Source organism: Oncorhynchus keta, chromosome 5 (assembly GCF_023373465.1).
Source record: "Oncorhynchus keta strain PuntledgeMale-10-30-2019 chromosome 5, Oket_V2, whole genome shotgun sequence".
Lineage (NCBI taxonomy): Eukaryota > Metazoa > Chordata > Actinopteri > Salmoniformes > Salmonidae > Oncorhynchus > Oncorhynchus keta.
Window position 1 is genome coordinate 37,271,542 of NC_068425.1, and position 17,223 is coordinate 37,288,764.

Consider the following 17,223-nt stretch of genomic DNA (forward strand, 5'->3'; position numbering starts at 1 on the left):
TATAGTACTGTACTGCTATACTTCTGTACTACTACAAACTACTACTGTACTACTGTGCTACTATACTAACTACTGTACTACTACTCTACTACTACTACTATACTACTGTACTACTACTAGTGTACTACTACTACTACTACTATACTGCAGTACTACTATGTACTACTACTACTACTCTACTATATACTGTACTACTACAAAACTACTGTACTACTACTATTACTACTACTGTACTACTACTGTACTACTCTACTACTACTCTAAACTACTATATACTACTGTACTACTACAACTTGAATACTACTACTGTACTGCTACTGTACTGTGCTGCTATAGCTTGGTTGTAGTACTACTGTACTACTACTAAACTACTAGTACTACTATTGTACTGCTACTATACTACAGTACTACTACTGTACTACTGTACTGTGCTCTATAGCTGGTGTCAGTACTACTATACTGTACTGCTATTATACTGTGCTCTATAGCTTGGTTGTCAGTACTACTATTGTACTGCTATTATACTGTGCTCTATAGCTTGGTTGTCAGTACTACTATTGTACTGCTATTATACTGTGCTCTATAGCTTGGTTGTCAGTACTACTATTGTACTGCTATTATACTGTGCTCTATAGCTTGGTTGTCAGTACTACTATTGTACTGCTATTATACTGTGCTCTATAGCTTGGTTGTCAGTACTACTATTGTACTGCTATTATACTGTGCTCTATAGCTTGGTCGTCAGTACTACTATTGTACTGCTATTATACTGTGCTCTATAGCTTGGTTGTCAGTACTACTATTGTACTGCTATTATACTGTGCTCTATAGCTTGGTTGTCAGTACTACTATTGTACTGCTATTATACTGTGCTCTATAGCTTGGTCGTCAGTACTACTATTGTACTGCTATTATACTGTGCTCTATAGCTTGGTTGTCAGTACTACTATTGTACTGCTATTATACTGTGCTCTATAGCTTGGTTGTCAGTACTACTATTGTACTGCTATTATACTGTGCTCTATAGCTAGTTATTGCGCCTCTATAGTTGGTCAGTACTACTATTGTACTGCTATTATACTGTGCTCTATAGCTTGGTTGTCTGCCCCTATTATGATGTTCTCTATAGCTTGTTGTCAGTACTACTATTGTACTGCTATTATACTGTGCTCTATAGCTTGGTCGTCAGTACTACTATTGTACTGCTATTATACTGTGCTCTATAGCTTGGTTGTCAGTACTACTATTGTACTGCTATTATACTGTGCTCTATAGCTTGGTTGTCAGTACTACTATTGTACTGCTATTATACTGTGCTCTCTGCTACATTGAAGTGATGTTTGTGATGTTCAGACATGTTCAGACATTGCAGTCAGGTTGTTATATATGGCAGTTTCACCATGTTTCTGTTTTATGACTCAGTGGTATAATTGCGTTGCAGTCCCATGTAAAGCAGTCAATCATCTCTCTCTCTCTCCTCTCCCGCCCTCTCTCTCTCTCTCTCTCTCTCTCTCTTTCTCTCTCTCTCTCTTCTCTCTTCTCTCTTCTCTCTCTCTCTCAGAGCACTCTCACAATGATCCCGGCCCATGACAGTCCCCTGGCTGCTCTCACCTTTAACTCGTCAGGCACCAAGCTGGCCAGCGCCTCAGAGAGGGTAAGCACTACCAGGACAGCAGCCCCTAGTGACGGGAGGCCAGCGCCTCAGAGAGGGTAAGCACTACCAGGACAGCTGCCCCTAGTGATGGGAGGCCAGCGCCTCAGAGAGGGTAAGCACTACCAGGACAGCTGCCCCTAGTGATGGGAGGCCAGCGCCTCAGAGAGGGTAAGCACTACCAGGACAGCTGCCCCTAGTGACGGGAGGCCAGCGCCTCAGAGAGGGTAAGCACTACCAGGACAGCTGCCCCTAGTGATGGGAGGCCAGCGCCTCAGAGAGGGTAAGCACTACCAGGACAGCTGCCCCTAGTGATGGGAGGCCAACGCCTCAGAGAGGGTAAGCACTACCAGGACAGCTGCCCCTAGTGATGGGAGGCCAGCGGGAGGCCAGCGCCTGGGAGGCCAGAGAGGGTAAGCACTACCAGGACAGCTGCCCCTAGTGATGGGAGGCCAGCGCCTCAGAGAGGGTAAGCACTACCAGGACAGCTGCCCCTAGTGATGGGAGGCCAACGCCTCAGAGAGGGTAAGCACTACCAGGACAGCTGCCCCTAGTGATGGGAGGCCAGCGCTGCTTTTTGACAACATACCTGGATATTGCAGTTAGGCCCTGGCCATGTCCAAAACATTCAGTACTTGACTAGTAGTAGATGTACTCTGCTGCAGCACACAGTGTATTATAAGCCCATGTGGGCGGGGCATCCTGAAGAGGCATGACACTTTCTCCCTCTAGTTAGACAGTCCTGACTGTGAGGGACTGACTCTCTTTCTCCCTCTAGTTAGACAGTCCTGACTGTGAGGGACTGACTCTCTTTCTCCCTCTAGTTAGACAGTCCTGACTGTGAGGGACTGACTCTCTTTCTCCCTCTAGTTAGACAGTCCTGACTGTGAGGGACTCTCTTTCTCCCTCTAGTTAGACAGTCCTGACTGTGAGGGACTGACAGCTCTCTTTCTCCCTCTAGTTAGACAGTCCTGACTGACTGAGGGACTGACTCTGACTCAGTGAGGGACTGACTGCCCCTTCCTCTAGTTAGACAGTCCTGACTGTGAGGGACTGACTCTCTTTCTCCCTCTAGTTAGACAGTCCTGACTGTGAGGGACTGACTCTCTTTCTCCCTCTAGTTAGACAGTCCTGACTGTGAGGGACTGACTCTCTTTCTCCCTCTAGTTAGACAGTCCTGACTGTGAGGGACTGACTCTCTTTCTCCCTCTAGTTAGACAGTCCTGACTGTGAGGGACTCTCTTTCTCCCTCTAGTTAGACAGTCCTGACTGTGAGGGACTGACTCTCTTTCTCCCTCTAGTTAGACAGTCCTGACTGTGAGGGACTCTCTTTCTCCCTCTAGTTAGACAGTCCTGACTGAGGGACTGACTCTTTTTCTCTCTAGTTAGACAGTCCTGACTGTGAGGGACTGACTCTCTTTCTCCCTCCCTTCTTCATATCTCTCTCTCTCTCTCTCCCTCTCTCCTCCCCTCTCTCTCCCTCCAGGGTACTGTAATCCGTGTATTCTCCATCCCAGAGGGACAGCGGCTGTTTGAGTTCCGCAGAGGGATGAAGAGGTCAGAGTTCACACAATAGAACATAAACTGTATAAACACACTTTACTACACAACATAGTCTACATCTACTGTAATGAACAGGACTAACAGAACGCATTAAACACACCTAATGAACAGGACTAACAGAATGCATTAAACACACCTACTGTAATGAACAGGACTAACAGAACACATTAAACACACCTAATGAACAGGACTAACAGAACACATTAAACACACCTACTGTAATGAACAGGACTAACAGAACACATTAAACACACCTAATGAACAGGACTAACAGAACACATTAAACACACCTAATGAACAGGACTAACAGAACACATTAAACACACCTAATGAACAGGACTAACAGAACACATTAAACACACCTAATGAACTAACAGAACAGGACACAACAGAACACATTAAACACACCTAATGAACAGGACTAACAGACATTAAACACACTAATGAACAGGACTAACAGAACACATTAAACACACCTAATGAACAGGACTAACAGAACACATTAAACACACCTAATGAACTAACAGAACACATTAAACACACCTACTGCAATGAACAGGACTAACAGAACACATTAAACACACCTAATGAACAGGACTAACAGAACACATTAAACACATTAAACACTAACAGAACCTACTGAACAGGACTAACAGAACACATTAAACACACCTAATGAACAGGACTAACAGAACACATTAAACACACCTAATGAACAGGACTAACAGAACACATTAAACACACCCTAATGAACAGGACTAACAGAATGCATTAAACACACCTAATGAACAGGACTAACAGAACACATTAAACACACCTAATGAACAGGACTAACAGAACACATTAAACACACCTAATGAACAGGACTAACAGAACACATTAAACACACCTAATGAACAGGACTAACAGTAATGAACAGGACTAACAGAACACATTAAACACACCTACTGTAATGAACAGGACTAACAGAACACATTAAACACACCTAATGAACAGGACTAACAGAACACATTAAACACACCTAATGAACAGGACTAACAGAACACATTAAACACACCTAATGAACAGGACTAACAGAACACATTAAACACACCTACTGTAATGAACAGGACTAACAGAACACATTAAACACACCTAATGAACAGGACTAACAGAACACATTAAACACACCTAATGAACAGGACTAACAGAACACATTAAACACACCTACTGTAATGAACAGGACTAACAGAACACATTAAACACACCTAATGAACAGGACTAACAGAACACATTAAACACACCTAATGAACAGGACTAACAGAACACATTAAACACACCTAATGAACAGGACTAACAGAACACATTAAACACACCTACTGTAATGAACAGGACTAACAGAACGCATTAAACACACCTACTGTAATGAACAGGACTAACAGAACACATTAAACACACCTAATGAACAGGACTAACAGAACACATTAAACACACCTAATGTAATGAACAGGACTAACAGAACACATTAAACACACCTAATGAACAGGACTAACAGAACACATTAAACACACCTAATGAACAGGACTAACAGAACACATTAAACACACCTAATGAACAGGACTAACAGAACGCATTAAACACACCTAATGAACAGGACTAACAGAACACATTAAACACACCTAATGAACAGGACTAACAGAACACATTAAACACACCTAATGAACAGGACTAACAGAACACATTAAACACACTGAACTAATGAACAGGACTAACAGAACACATTAAACACAATGAACAGGACTAATGAACAGGACTAACAGAACACATTAAACACACCTAATGAACAGGACTAACAGAACACATTAAACACACCTAATGAACAGGACTAACAGAACACATTAAACACACCTAATGAACAGGACTAACAGAACACATTAAACACACCTAATGAACAGGACTAACAGAACACATTAAACACACCTAATGAACAGGACTAACAGAACACATTAAACACACCTAATGAACAGGACTAACAGAACACATTAAACACACCTAATGAACAGGACTAACAGAACACATTAAACACACCTAATGAACAGGACTAACAGAACACATTAAACACACCTAATGAACAGGACTAACAGAACACATTAAACACACCTACTGTAATGAACAGGACTAACAGAACGCATTAAACACACCTAATGAACAGGACTAACAGAACACATTAAACACACCTAATGAACAGGACTAACAGAACACATTAAACACACCTAATGAACAGGACTAACAGAACACATTAAACACACCTAATGAACAGGACTAACAGAACACATTAAACACACCTAATGAACAGGACTAACAGAACACATTAAACACACCTACTGTAATGAACAGGACTAACAGAACACATTAAACACACCTAATGAACAGGACTAACAGAACACATTAAACACACCTAATGAACAGGACTAACAGAACACATTAAACACACCTAATGAACAGGACTAACAGAACACATTAAACACACCTAATGAACAGGACTAACAGAACACATTAAACACACCTAATGAACAGGACTAACAGAACACATTAAACACACCTAATGAACAGGACTAACAGAACACATTAAAACAGGAGAACACATTAAACACACCTAATGAACAGGACTAACAGAACACATTAAACACACCTACTAATGAACAGGACTAACAGAACACATTAAACACACCTAATGAACAGGGACATTAAACACACCTAATGAAGAACACATTAAACACACCTAATGAACAGGACTAACAGAACACATTAAACACACCTAATGAACAGGACTAACAGAACACATTAAACACACCTACAGGACTAACAGGACTAACAGAACACATTAAACACAAATGAACAGGACTAACAGAACACATTAAACACACCTAATGAACAGGACTAACAGAACACATTAATGAACAGGACTAACAGAACACATTAAACACACCCAAATGAACAGGACTAACAGAACACATTAAACACACCTAATGAACAGGACTAACAGAACACATTAAACACACCTAATGAACAGGACTAACAGAACACATTAAACACACCTAATGAACAGGACTAACAGAACACATTAAACACACCTAATGAACAGGACTAACAGAACACATTAAACACACCTAATGAACAGGACTAACAGAACACATTAAACACACCTAATGAACAGGACTAACAGAACACATTAAACACACCTAATGAACAGGACTAACAGAACACATTAAACACACATAAATAAATAAGCAACGTAAAACCCACAAGAATAATCCAGTGATTTAGCTGGATCTCAAGCTGGTACCAGACGGCTGCACATTTCCTCGTCAAGATTCTCTGTTCCCGCCCACAATGGAAAGACCTGGTTCAAATCCAGGCTCACATCCGACCGTGATTGGGAGTCCCATAGGACTAACAGCATTAAACACACCTAATGAATATGGCTAACAGCGTTGTCCGGGTTTGGCCTGGGGTAGGTCGCATTGGTCCAGCGTTGAACCGGGTTAACAGGCCTTAACACACCGTTATTGGGCCAGAACACATTGTCACGGGTTTGGCCTGGGGTAGGTCTTTATTGGCCCAGCGTTGTCCGGGTTTGGCCGGGGGTAGGTCTTTATTGGCCCAGCGTTGTCCGGGTTTGGCCTGAGGTAGGTCGTTATTGGGCCAGCGTTGTGCGGGTTTGGCCTGGGGTAGGTCGTTATTGGCCCAGCGTTGTCCGGGTTTGGCCTGAGGTAGGTCGTTATTGGCCCAGCGTTGTCCGGGTTTGGCCTGAGGTAGGTCGTTATTGGGCCAGCGTTGTGCGGGTTTGGCCTGGGGTAGGTCGTTATTGGCCCAGCGTTGTCCGGGTTTGGCCTGAGGTAGGTCGTTATTGGGCCAGCGTTGTGCGGGTTATAATGTGGACTGGGCAGGGATATTTCACCCCAAAATGGTGAGGGCAGGGATATTTAACCCCCAAATGGTGAGGGCAGGGATATTTAACCCCCAAATATGGTGAGGGCAGGGATATTTAACCCCCAAATATGGGCAGGGATATTTAACCCCCAAATATGGTCAGGCAGGGATATTTAACCCCAAAGATGGTGAGGCAGGGATATTTAACCCCAAATATGGTGAGGGCAGGGATATTTACCCCCATGGTGAGGGCAGGGATATTTAACCCCAAAGATGGTCAGGGCAGGGATATTTAACCCCTTAAGATGGTCAGAGCAGGGATATTTAACCCCAAAGATGGTCAGGGCAGGGATATTTAACCCCTTAAGATGGTCAGGGCAGGGATATTTAACCCCTTAAGATGGTCAGGGCAGGGATATTTAACCCCAAAGATGGTCAGAGCAGGGATATTTAACCCCCAAAGATGGTCAGGGCAGGGATATTTAACCCCAAAGATGGTCAGGGCAGGGATATTTAACCCCAAAGATGGTCAGGCAGGGATATTTAACCCCTTAAGATGGTCAGGGCAGGGATATTTAACCCCAGGGATATTTAACCCCCAAAGATGGTCAGGGCAGGGATATTTAACCCCAAATATGGGCAGGGATATTTAACCCCAAAGATGGTGAGGGCAGGGATATTTAACCCCAAAGATGGTCAGAGCAGGGATATTTAACCCCAAAGATGGTGAGGGCAGGGATATTTAACCCCAAAGATGGTCAGGGCAGGGATATTTAACCCCCAAATATGGGCAGGGATATTTAACCCCTTAAGATGGTCAGAGCAGGGATATTTAACCCCTTAAGATGGTCAGAGCAGGGATATTTAACCCCTTAAGATGGTCAGGGCAGGGATATTTAACCCCCAAATATGGGCAGGGATATTTAACCCCTTAAGATGGTCAGAGCAGGGATATTTAACCCCTTAAGATGGTCAGAGCAGGGATATTTAACCCCAAAGATGGTGAGGGCAGGGATATTTAACCCCAAAGATGGTCAGGGCAGGGATATTTAACCCCTTAAGATGGTGAGGGCAGGGATATTTAACCCCCAAATATGGTGAGGCAGGGATATTTAACCCCCAAATATGGTGAGGGCAGGGATATTTAACCCCCAAATATGGTGAGGGCAGGGATATTTAACCCCAAATATGGTGAGGGCAGGGATATTTAACCCCCAAATATGGTGAGGGCAGGGATATTTAACCCCCAAATATGGTGAGGGCAGGGATATTTAACCCCAAATATGGTCAGGGCAGGGATATTTAACCCCCAAATATGGTCAGGGCAGGGATATTTAACCCCCAAATATGGTCAGAGCAGGGATATTTAACCCCTTAAGATGGTCAGAGCAGGGATATTTAACCCCTTAAGATGGTCAGGGCAGGGATATTTAACCCCTTAAGATGGTCAGAGCAGGGATATTTAACCCCTTAAGATGGTCAGAGCAGGGATATTTAACCCCTTAATATGGTCAGAGCAGGGATATTTAACCCCTTAAGATGGTCAGAGCAGGGATATTTAACCCCTTAAGATGGGCAGGGATATTTAACCCCTTAAGATGGTCAGAGCAGGGATATTTAACCCCTTAAGATGGTCAGGGCAGGGATATTTCACCCCTAATCTTGATAATAAATTACCATACTTTTTAAGACAAGTTGTAATTAATGTTTTCCATAAATTGGAAATGAAAAATGTGTTAGAGCGAGCTAAAACACGAGTTGTCCATTTATAAAATACGTAGGGTAAATTGCCACAGTAGATTTTGCTGTGGTAAACAAGGAAATACTTTTTTTTCAGTTCTACGGATTATTTAACATTACATTTAAGTATTTAGCAACCCTCAAATATCCAGGCAGGGATACTTACAAATTGGGCAGGGATATTTAACCCCCTTATGACATCCAGTGGAACATCCACTTTACAATAGTGCATCTAAATGAGGGCAGGGATATTTAAGGGGGTGAGGGAAGGATATTTACCCCTATCCTAGGATATTCCCCAAATATGGTGGGGTTTCAGGATATTTAACCTCCGGAATGGTGGGGAGGGATCCGCTGTCCTGGCAAATATGGTGAGGGAGTGATATTTCCCCAAATATGGTGAGGGCAGGGATAGTTTTGACTGGGCTGAGCAGGGATATTTAACCCTCAAGTGGTAGGGCAGGGATATTTAACCCCAGAGGTGGAGGGATATTTAACCCCCTTGGTGAGGGCAGGGATGATTCAGACCCCTGGAGACAGGGATATTTAACCCCAAATATGGGCAGGATATTTAGCACCATGGTCTTGTAGGGAGGGATATTTAACCCCAGTGGAGAGAGCAGGGAGGACCCCAAATGATGGTGAGAACAGGGATATTTAACCCCAAATATGGCAGGGATATCTGGATGAGTTGTAGGGGTTTAATGGCACAGGCAGGGAACCCCCCCAGATATTTAACCCCAACATGGGCAGGGATATTTAACCCCAAATATGGAGGGCGAGTTGAGGTAACCCCAGACAGGGGGATATGACAAAATGGTGCCTGGATATTTAATGCTTCCTGTGTGAGGCAGGGATATTTGCGGATGTTTAAGCATGAACCTACAGGAAGGGATACACCCCTTGATGTTATGAGAACGTCATGGGGATATTTAACCCCAAAGATGGTGAAGACAGGGATTTTAACCCCTCTGGGAATAGGACACAATCAGGGCAGGGTATTTAACCCGTTATGGAAGATCATGGAAGGGCATATTTAACCCCCGGGAGGAAGAGCAGGGATATTTAACCCCCAGATTTTCAGGGCAGGGATATTTCACATCCACGCTGATATGTCTGCCAGACATGCAGGGATATTTAACCCCTGGTCATCAGAGGGAGGATCTCTCTTAAGATGGTCAGGAGGGATAGATTAACCCCTTAAGATGGTCATTAGCAGGGATATTTAACCCATGTTAAGATAATGACAGAGCCAGTGACTATTTAACCCTTAAGATGGTCAGAACAGAGCCCTGGGGGACCCCTTAAGATGGTCAGAGCAGGGATATTAACAATTCTCCCACGCCAGATGGTCAGAGCAGGATATTTAACCTGTCAGGTAGGAGGGATATTTAACCCCTTAAGATGGTCAGAGCAGGGATATTTAACCGGAGATGGGTGGAGACAGGATATTTGATGGTTCAAGACATATGACAGACTGAAGACAGGTTTATAGGTTTTAGAAGGATGATGAGCAAGGAGAGAGAGTTAGCTTTAGCGGTGCATTTAGCGCCTCCAGATACAGACAGAAGAGCAGTCTCATTGAATGACATATTTGACAACCTGAAGACAGGATTGATTGTCAAATAGTTAAATCTACTCTTGGTCAGCTGTAAAAGCAGGTTTCATTTACACTGATGATAACACCCACCTGCGGGTGAAAATATCTTCAAAGATGTTGACCTCAAACAGCACTATAATTAACACTGACAACACTGACCATAGATGTAACCTCCAGATTGGGGAGACAAGCATGGGAGTGTAGATGTCTGGAATGTAGAGTAGTAGACTCTCATTATGACATCATTAGAACACACTGAAGACAGGTTTATAATGACACATCTCTCATTATGACATCATTATGACAGACTGAAGACAGGTTTATAATGACACATCTCTCATTATGACAGACTGAAGACAGGTTTATAATGACACATCTCTCATTATGACATCATTATGACAGACTGAAGACAGGTTTATAATGACACATCTCTCATTATGACATCATTATGACAGACTGAAGACAGGTTTATAATGACACATCTCTCATTATGACAGACTGAAGACAGGTTTATAATGACACATCTCTCATTATGACATCATTATGACAGACTGAAGACAGGTTTATAATGACACATCTCTCATTATGACATCATTATGACAGACTGAAGACAGGTTTATAATGACACATCTCTCATTATGACATCATTATGACAGACTGAAGACAGGTTTATAATGACACATCTCTCATTAGAACAGACTGAAGACAGGTTTATAATGACACATCTCTCATTATGACATCATTATGACAGACTGAAGACAGGTTTATAATGACACATCTCTCATTATGACAGACTGAAGACAGGTTTATAATGACACATCTCTCATTATGACAGACTGAAGACAGGTTTATAATGACACATCTCTCATTATGACATCATTATGACAGACTGAAGACAGGTTTATAATGACACATCTCTCATTATGACATCATTATGACAGACTGAAGACAGGTTTATAATGACACATCTCTCATTATGACATCAGACTGAAGACAGGTTTATAATGACACATCTCTCATTATGACAGACTGAAGACAGGTTTATAATGACACATCTCTCATTATGACAGTGTGTGATAGAACAGGCAAAGCAAAGGAATGGCCAGATGAAATGTTTCAAATGCTTCTTTCATAGCTAGATAACGTAATTTGTGTAATTAAGTTCTTACTAACAGTATGAGTATAGAAGAGACTTATAATAACTTCCTGTGTGTGTGTGTGTGTGTGTGGTGTGTGTGTGTGTGTGTGTGTGTGTGTGTGTGTGTGTGTGTGTGTGTGTGTGTGTGTGTGTGTGTGTGTGTGTGTGCAGGTACGTCAATATCAGTTCCCTGTCCTTCAGTCCTGACGCCCAGTTCCTCTGTGCCTCCAGCAACACTGAGACCGTACACATCTTCAAACTGGAACAGCACGGACCCAGGTACACACACACACGCATAGAAGGAGTCACCCCCAACCTGGCAAGCCGACATACATTTCTCTCTACCCCCCCTCTCTCACACACTCTTTCTCACTCCCTGTCTCTCTATGTGCATCTCCCTGTCTCTCTAACCCTGTCTCTCTGTGTGTATCTCCCTGTCTCTCTAACCCTGTCTCTCTGTGTGTATCTCCCTGTCTCTCTAACCCTGTCTCTCTGTGTGTATCTCCCTGTCTCTCTCTGTCTCTCTCTGTGTATCTCCCTGTCTCTCTAACCCTGTCTCTCTGTGTGTATCTCCGTCTCTCTCTGTGTGTATCTCCCTGTCTCTCTAACCCTGTCTCTCTGTGTGTATCTCCGTCTCTCTCTGTGTATCTCTGTGTTTCTCCCTGTCTCTCTCTGTGTATCTCCCTGTCTCTCTCTGTGTATCTCCCTGTCTCTCTAACCCTGTATCTCACTGTCTCTCTCTGTGTATCTCCCTGTCTCTCTAACCCTGTATCTCCCTGTGTATCTCTGTGTATCTCCCTGTCTCTCTCTGTGTATCTCCCTGTCTCTCTAACCCTGTCTCTCCCTGTCTCTCTCTGTGTATCTCCCTGTCTCTCTCTGTGTATCTCTGTGTATCTCCCTGTCTCTCTAACCCTGTATCTCCCTGTCTCTCTAACCCTGTATCTCCCTGTCTCTCTCTGTGTATCTCCCTGTCTCTCTCTGTGTATCTCCCTGTCTCTCTCTGTGTATCTCCCTGTCTCTCTCTGTGTATCTCCCTGTCTCTCTCTGTGTATCTCCCTGTCTCTCTCTGTGTATCTCCCTGTCTCTCTAACCCTGTATCTCCCTGTCTCTCTCTGTGTATCTCCCTGTCTCTCTCTGTGTATCTCCCTGTCTCTCTCTGTGTATCTCCCTGTCTCTCTAACCCTGTATCTCCCTGTCTCTCTAACCCTGTATCTCCCTGTCTCTCTCTGTGTATCTCCCTGTCTCTCTCTGTGTATCTCCCTGTCTCTCTCTGTGTATCTCCCTGTCTCTCTAACCGTGTATCTCCCTGTCTCTCTCTGTGTATCTCCCTGTCTCTCTCTGTGTATCTCCCTGTCTCTCTCTGTGTATCTCCCTGTCTCTCTCTGTGTATCTCCCTGTCTCTCTCTGTGTATCTCCCTGTCTCTCTCTGTGTATCTCCCTGTCTCTCTAACCCTGTATCTCCCTGTCTCTCTCTGTGTATCTCCCTGTCTCTCTCTGTGTATCTCCCTGTCTCTCTCTGTGTATCTCCCTGTCTCTCTCTGTGTATCTCCCTGTCTCTCTCTGTGTATCTCCCTGTCTCTCTCTGTGTATCTCCCTGTCTCTCTCTGTGTCTCTCCCTGTCTCTTTCTGTGTATCTCCCTGTCTCTCTCTGTGTATCTCCCTGTCTCTCTCTGTGTATCTCCCTGTCTCTCTCTGTGTATCTCCCTGTCTCTCTCTGTGTATCTCCCTGTCTCTCTCTGTGTTTCTCCCTGTCTCTCTCTGTGTATCTCCCTGTCTCTCTCTGTGTATCTCCCTGTCTCTCTCTGTGTATCTCCCTGTCTCTCTCTGTGTATCTCCCTGTCTCTCTAACCCTGTATCTCCCTGTCTCTCTCTGTGTATCTCCCTGTCTCTCTCTGTGTATCTCCCTGTCTCTCTCTGTGTTATCTCCCTGTCTCTCTCTGTGTCTCTCCCTGTCTCTCTCTGTGTCTCTCCCTGTCTCTCTCTGTGTCTCTCCCTGTCTCTCTGTGTTTCTCCCTGTCTCTCTCCTGTCTCTGTGTGTATCCTGTCTCTCTCTGTGTCTCTCTCCCTGTCTCTCTGTGTTTCTCCCTGTCTCTCTCTGTGTATCTCCCTGTCTCTCTCTGTGTTTCTCCCTGTCTCTCTCTGTGTTTCTCCCTGTCTCTCTCTGTGTCTCTCCCTGTCTCTCTCTGTGTCTCTCCCTGTCTCTCTCTGTGTCTCTCCCTGTCTCTCTCTGTGTTTCTCCCTGTCTCTCTCTGTGTTTCTCCCTGTCTCTCTCTGTGTTTCTCCCTGTCTCTCTCTGTGTTTCTCCCTGTCTCTCTGTGTTTCTCCCTGTCTCTCTCTGTGTTTCTCCCTGTCTCTCTCTGTGTATCTCCCTGTCTCTCTCTGTGTATCTCCCTGTCTCTCTCTGTGTTTCTCCCTGTCTCTCTCTGTGTTTCTCCCTGTCTCTCTCTGTGTATCTCCCTGTCTCTCTCTGTGTATCTCCCTGTCTCTCTCTGTGTATCTCCCTGTCTCTCTCTGTGTATCTCCCTGTCTCTCTCTGTGTTTCTCCCTGTCTCTCTCTGTGTCTCTCCCTGTCTCTCTCTGTGTTTCTCCCTGTCTCTCTCTGTGTTTCTCCCTGTCTCTCTCTGTGTCTCTCCCTGTCTCTCTCTGTGTTTCTCCCTGTCTCTCTCTGTGTCTCTCCCTGTCTCTCTCTGTGTTCTCCCTGTCTCTCTCTGTGTTTCTCCCTGTCTCTCTCCGTGTCTCTCCCTGTCTCTCTCTGTGTTTCTCCCTGTCTCTCTCTGTGTTTCTCCCTGTCTCTCTCTGTGTCTCTCCCTGTCTCTCTCTGTGTCTCTCCCTGTCTCTCTCTGTGTTTCTCCCTGTCTCTCTCTGTGTTTCTCCCTGTCTCTCTCTGTGTTTCTCTCCCTGTCTCTCTCTGTGTTTCTCCCTGTCTCTCTCTGTGTTTCTCCCTGTCTCTCTGTGTTTCTCCCTGTCTCTCTCCGTGTCTCTCCCTGTCTCTCTGTGTTTCTCCCTGTCTCTCTCTGTGTTTCTCCCTGTCTCTCTCTGTGTTCTCCCTGTCTCTCTGTGTTTCTCCCTGTCTCTCTCTGTGTTTCTCCCTGTCTCTCTGTGTTTCTCCCTGTCTCCCTGTCTCTCTCTGTGTCTCCCTGTCTCTCTGTGTTTCTCCCTGTCTCTCTGTGTTTCTCCCTGTCTCTCTCTGTGTTTCTCCCTGTCTCTCTGTGTTTCTCCCTGTCTCTCTCTGTGTTTCTCCCTGTCTCTCTCTGTGTTTCTCCCTGTCTCTCTCTGTGTTTCTCCCTGTCTCTCTGTGTTTCTCCCTGTCTCTCTCTGTGTCTCTCCCTGTCTCTCTCTGTGTATCTCCCTGTCTCTCTCTGTGTAGTGGAGAGGAGGAGTGTCCTACCTGGGGATCCTACGTAGGGAAGATGTTCTCTGCAGCCAGCAGCTACCTCCCAGCCCAGGTGTCTTGTCTTATTGGCCTTTTCTGTCTTGTTCCCTGCATGTTTATATATTATGCTTCTTCTTATTCAATACTATTTGTTTACTTGCTGTACTGAGAGGAGATCTTGTCAGTAGCATGTCAGTGTACTGCATGTCAGTGTACTGTATACACTAGGCTGTATCCTATCATGGGGCGGCAGGGTAGCCTAGTGGTTAGAGCGTTGGACTAGTAACCGAAAGGTTGCAAGTTCATATCCCCGAGCTGACAAGTCGTTCTGCCCCTGAACAGGCAGTTAACCCACTGTTCCCTGGTAGGCCGTCATTGAAAAGAAGAATTTGTTCTTAACTGACTTGCCTGGTTTAATAAAGGTAAAATAAAAAAATAAATACAAAATATGACTGTAAACTTTGATTGCATTTGAGGTGTCTGGCGTGATGAGTCAGGAAAGAGCCTTCGCCACTGTACGCCTCCTAGTGGCCGGGCAGAGGAACGTCTGTACCCTCGCCACGTGAGTTTCCCTGTCTGTGTATTTTTGTGTTTAGGGATTGTGGGTGTACTGTATAGGGAGTTGGTGTGTTTTTTTGTCTCCGTAGTAGACAGTAGTACACAGTAGTACACAGTAGTAGACAGTAGTAGACAGTAGTACACAGTAGTACACAGTAGTACACAGTAGTACACAGTAGTACACAGTAGTAGACAGTAGTAGACAGTAGTACACAGTAGTAGACAGTAGTAGACAGTAGTACACAGTAGTAGACAGTAGTACACAGTAGTAGACAGTAGTAGACAGTAGTAGACAGTAGTAGACAGTAGTAGACAGTAGTAGACAGTAGTAGACAGTAGTACACAGTAGTAGACAGTAATACACAATAGTAGACAGTAGTAGACAGTAATACACAGTAGTAGACAGTAGTAGACAGTAGTAGACAGTAGTACACAGTAGTAGACAGTAGTACACAGTAGTAGACAGTAGTAGACAGTAGTACACAGTAGTACACAGTAGTAGACAGTAGTAGACAGTAGTACACAGTAGTAGACAGTAGTAGACAGTAGTAGACAGTAATACACAGTAGTAGACAGTAGTAGACAGTAGTAGACTGTAGTACACAGTAATACACAGTAGTAGACAGTAATACACAGTAGTAGACAGTAGTAGACAGTAGTACACAGTAGTAGACAGTAGTACACAGTAGACAGTAATACACAGTAGTAGACAGTAGTAGACAGTAGTCGACAGTAATACACAGTAGTAGACAGTAGTAGACAGTAGTACACAGTAGTAGACAGTAATACACAGTAGTACACAGTAGTAGACAGTAATACACAGTAGTAGACAGTAGTAGACTGAATTACACAGTTTAAAAGACTATATTCGTAGATCATCCTGACCTGATCCTAGAGTGATGGCCATAAATTATAGTGTTGTTTGTCCTGTTCCACTGGGTGTGAGGGTGTCATGGCTGGCTGTGTCCCTGTGTCTGTCTGTCAGGATCCAGAAGCTTCCTCGTCTGCTGGTGGCCTCCTCCGACGGACAGCTGTTCATCTATAACGTCGACCCCCAGGATGGAGGAGAGTGCTTTCTGTCTCAGAAACACAGGTGAGAGGTCATCTCGCGTCAGAGGTCAATCGAGGTCAGAAGCCTTTACAGCTCCTTTGCTAATCAAACAAACTGCTGAAAGCGACATCTGGAAAACCGTATTTATGATGTCATCTGGAACTTATTCAATACCAGACCTAGTATTTATGATGTCATCTGTAACTTATTCAATACCAGACCTCGTATTTATGATGTCATCTGCAACTTATTCAATACCAGACCTCGTATTTATGATGTCATCTGCAACTTATTCAATACCAGACCTCGTATTTATGATGTCATCTGTAACTTATTCAATACCATACCTAGTATTTATGATGTCATCTGCAACTTATTCAATACCAGACCTAGTATTTATGATGTCATCTGCAACTTATTCAATACCAGTCCTAGTATTTATGATGTCATCTGGAACTTATTCAATACCATACCTAGTATTTATGATGTCATCTGCAACTTATTCAATACCAGACCTAGTATTTATGATGTCATCTGGAACTTATTCAATACCAGACCTAGTATTTATGATGTCATCTGCAACTTATTCAATACCAGACCTAGTATTTATGATGTCATCTGGAACTTATTCAATACC

The 17,223-nt window shown here is 44.0% G+C and overlaps 1 protein-coding gene and 3 long non-coding RNA genes across 5 annotated transcripts in view; 2 read left to right on the plus strand and 2 right to left on the minus strand.

The window, feature by feature from the left end:
* The window catches only part of wipi1 (WD repeat domain, phosphoinositide interacting 1), a 42,319-nt gene that overhangs the window by 21,084 nt on the left and 4,012 nt on the right, over window positions 1-17,223 (plus strand). The window contains exons 6-11 of the mRNA XM_052519834.1: window positions 1,562-1,654; window positions 3,138-3,208; window positions 11,776-11,883; window positions 14,972-15,050; window positions 15,454-15,539; window positions 16,521-16,628. Coding sequence (XP_052375794.1) covers window positions 1,562-1,654; window positions 3,138-3,208; window positions 11,776-11,883; window positions 14,972-15,050; window positions 15,454-15,539; window positions 16,521-16,628 — 545 coding nt within the window. The remainder of the gene's footprint in view (window positions 1-1,561; window positions 1,655-3,137; window positions 3,209-11,775; window positions 11,884-14,971; window positions 15,051-15,453; window positions 15,540-16,520; window positions 16,629-17,223) is intronic.
* Window positions 3,215-5,691, minus strand: LOC127930277 (uncharacterized). The gene is made up of 4 exons (XR_008137643.1): window positions 5,318-5,691; window positions 4,534-4,610; window positions 4,272-4,461; window positions 3,215-3,468 (listed from the first exon to the last, which is right to left on the minus strand). It is a non-coding gene; the product is annotated as an uncharacterized LOC127930277 (long non-coding RNA).
* Window positions 10,484-11,706, plus strand: LOC127930276 (uncharacterized). Its single transcript, XR_008137642.1, has 3 exons — window positions 10,484-11,270; window positions 11,366-11,418; window positions 11,464-11,706. It is a non-coding gene; the product is annotated as an uncharacterized LOC127930276 (long non-coding RNA).
* Window positions 16,640-17,223, minus strand: part of LOC127930278 (uncharacterized) — a 1,747-nt gene continuing 1,163 nt past the window's right edge. For both annotated transcript variants that reach the window (XR_008137644.1, XR_008137645.1), the window contains exon 3: window positions 16,640-17,185. This is a non-coding gene — a long non-coding RNA (uncharacterized LOC127930278). The remainder of the gene's footprint in view (window positions 17,186-17,223) is intronic.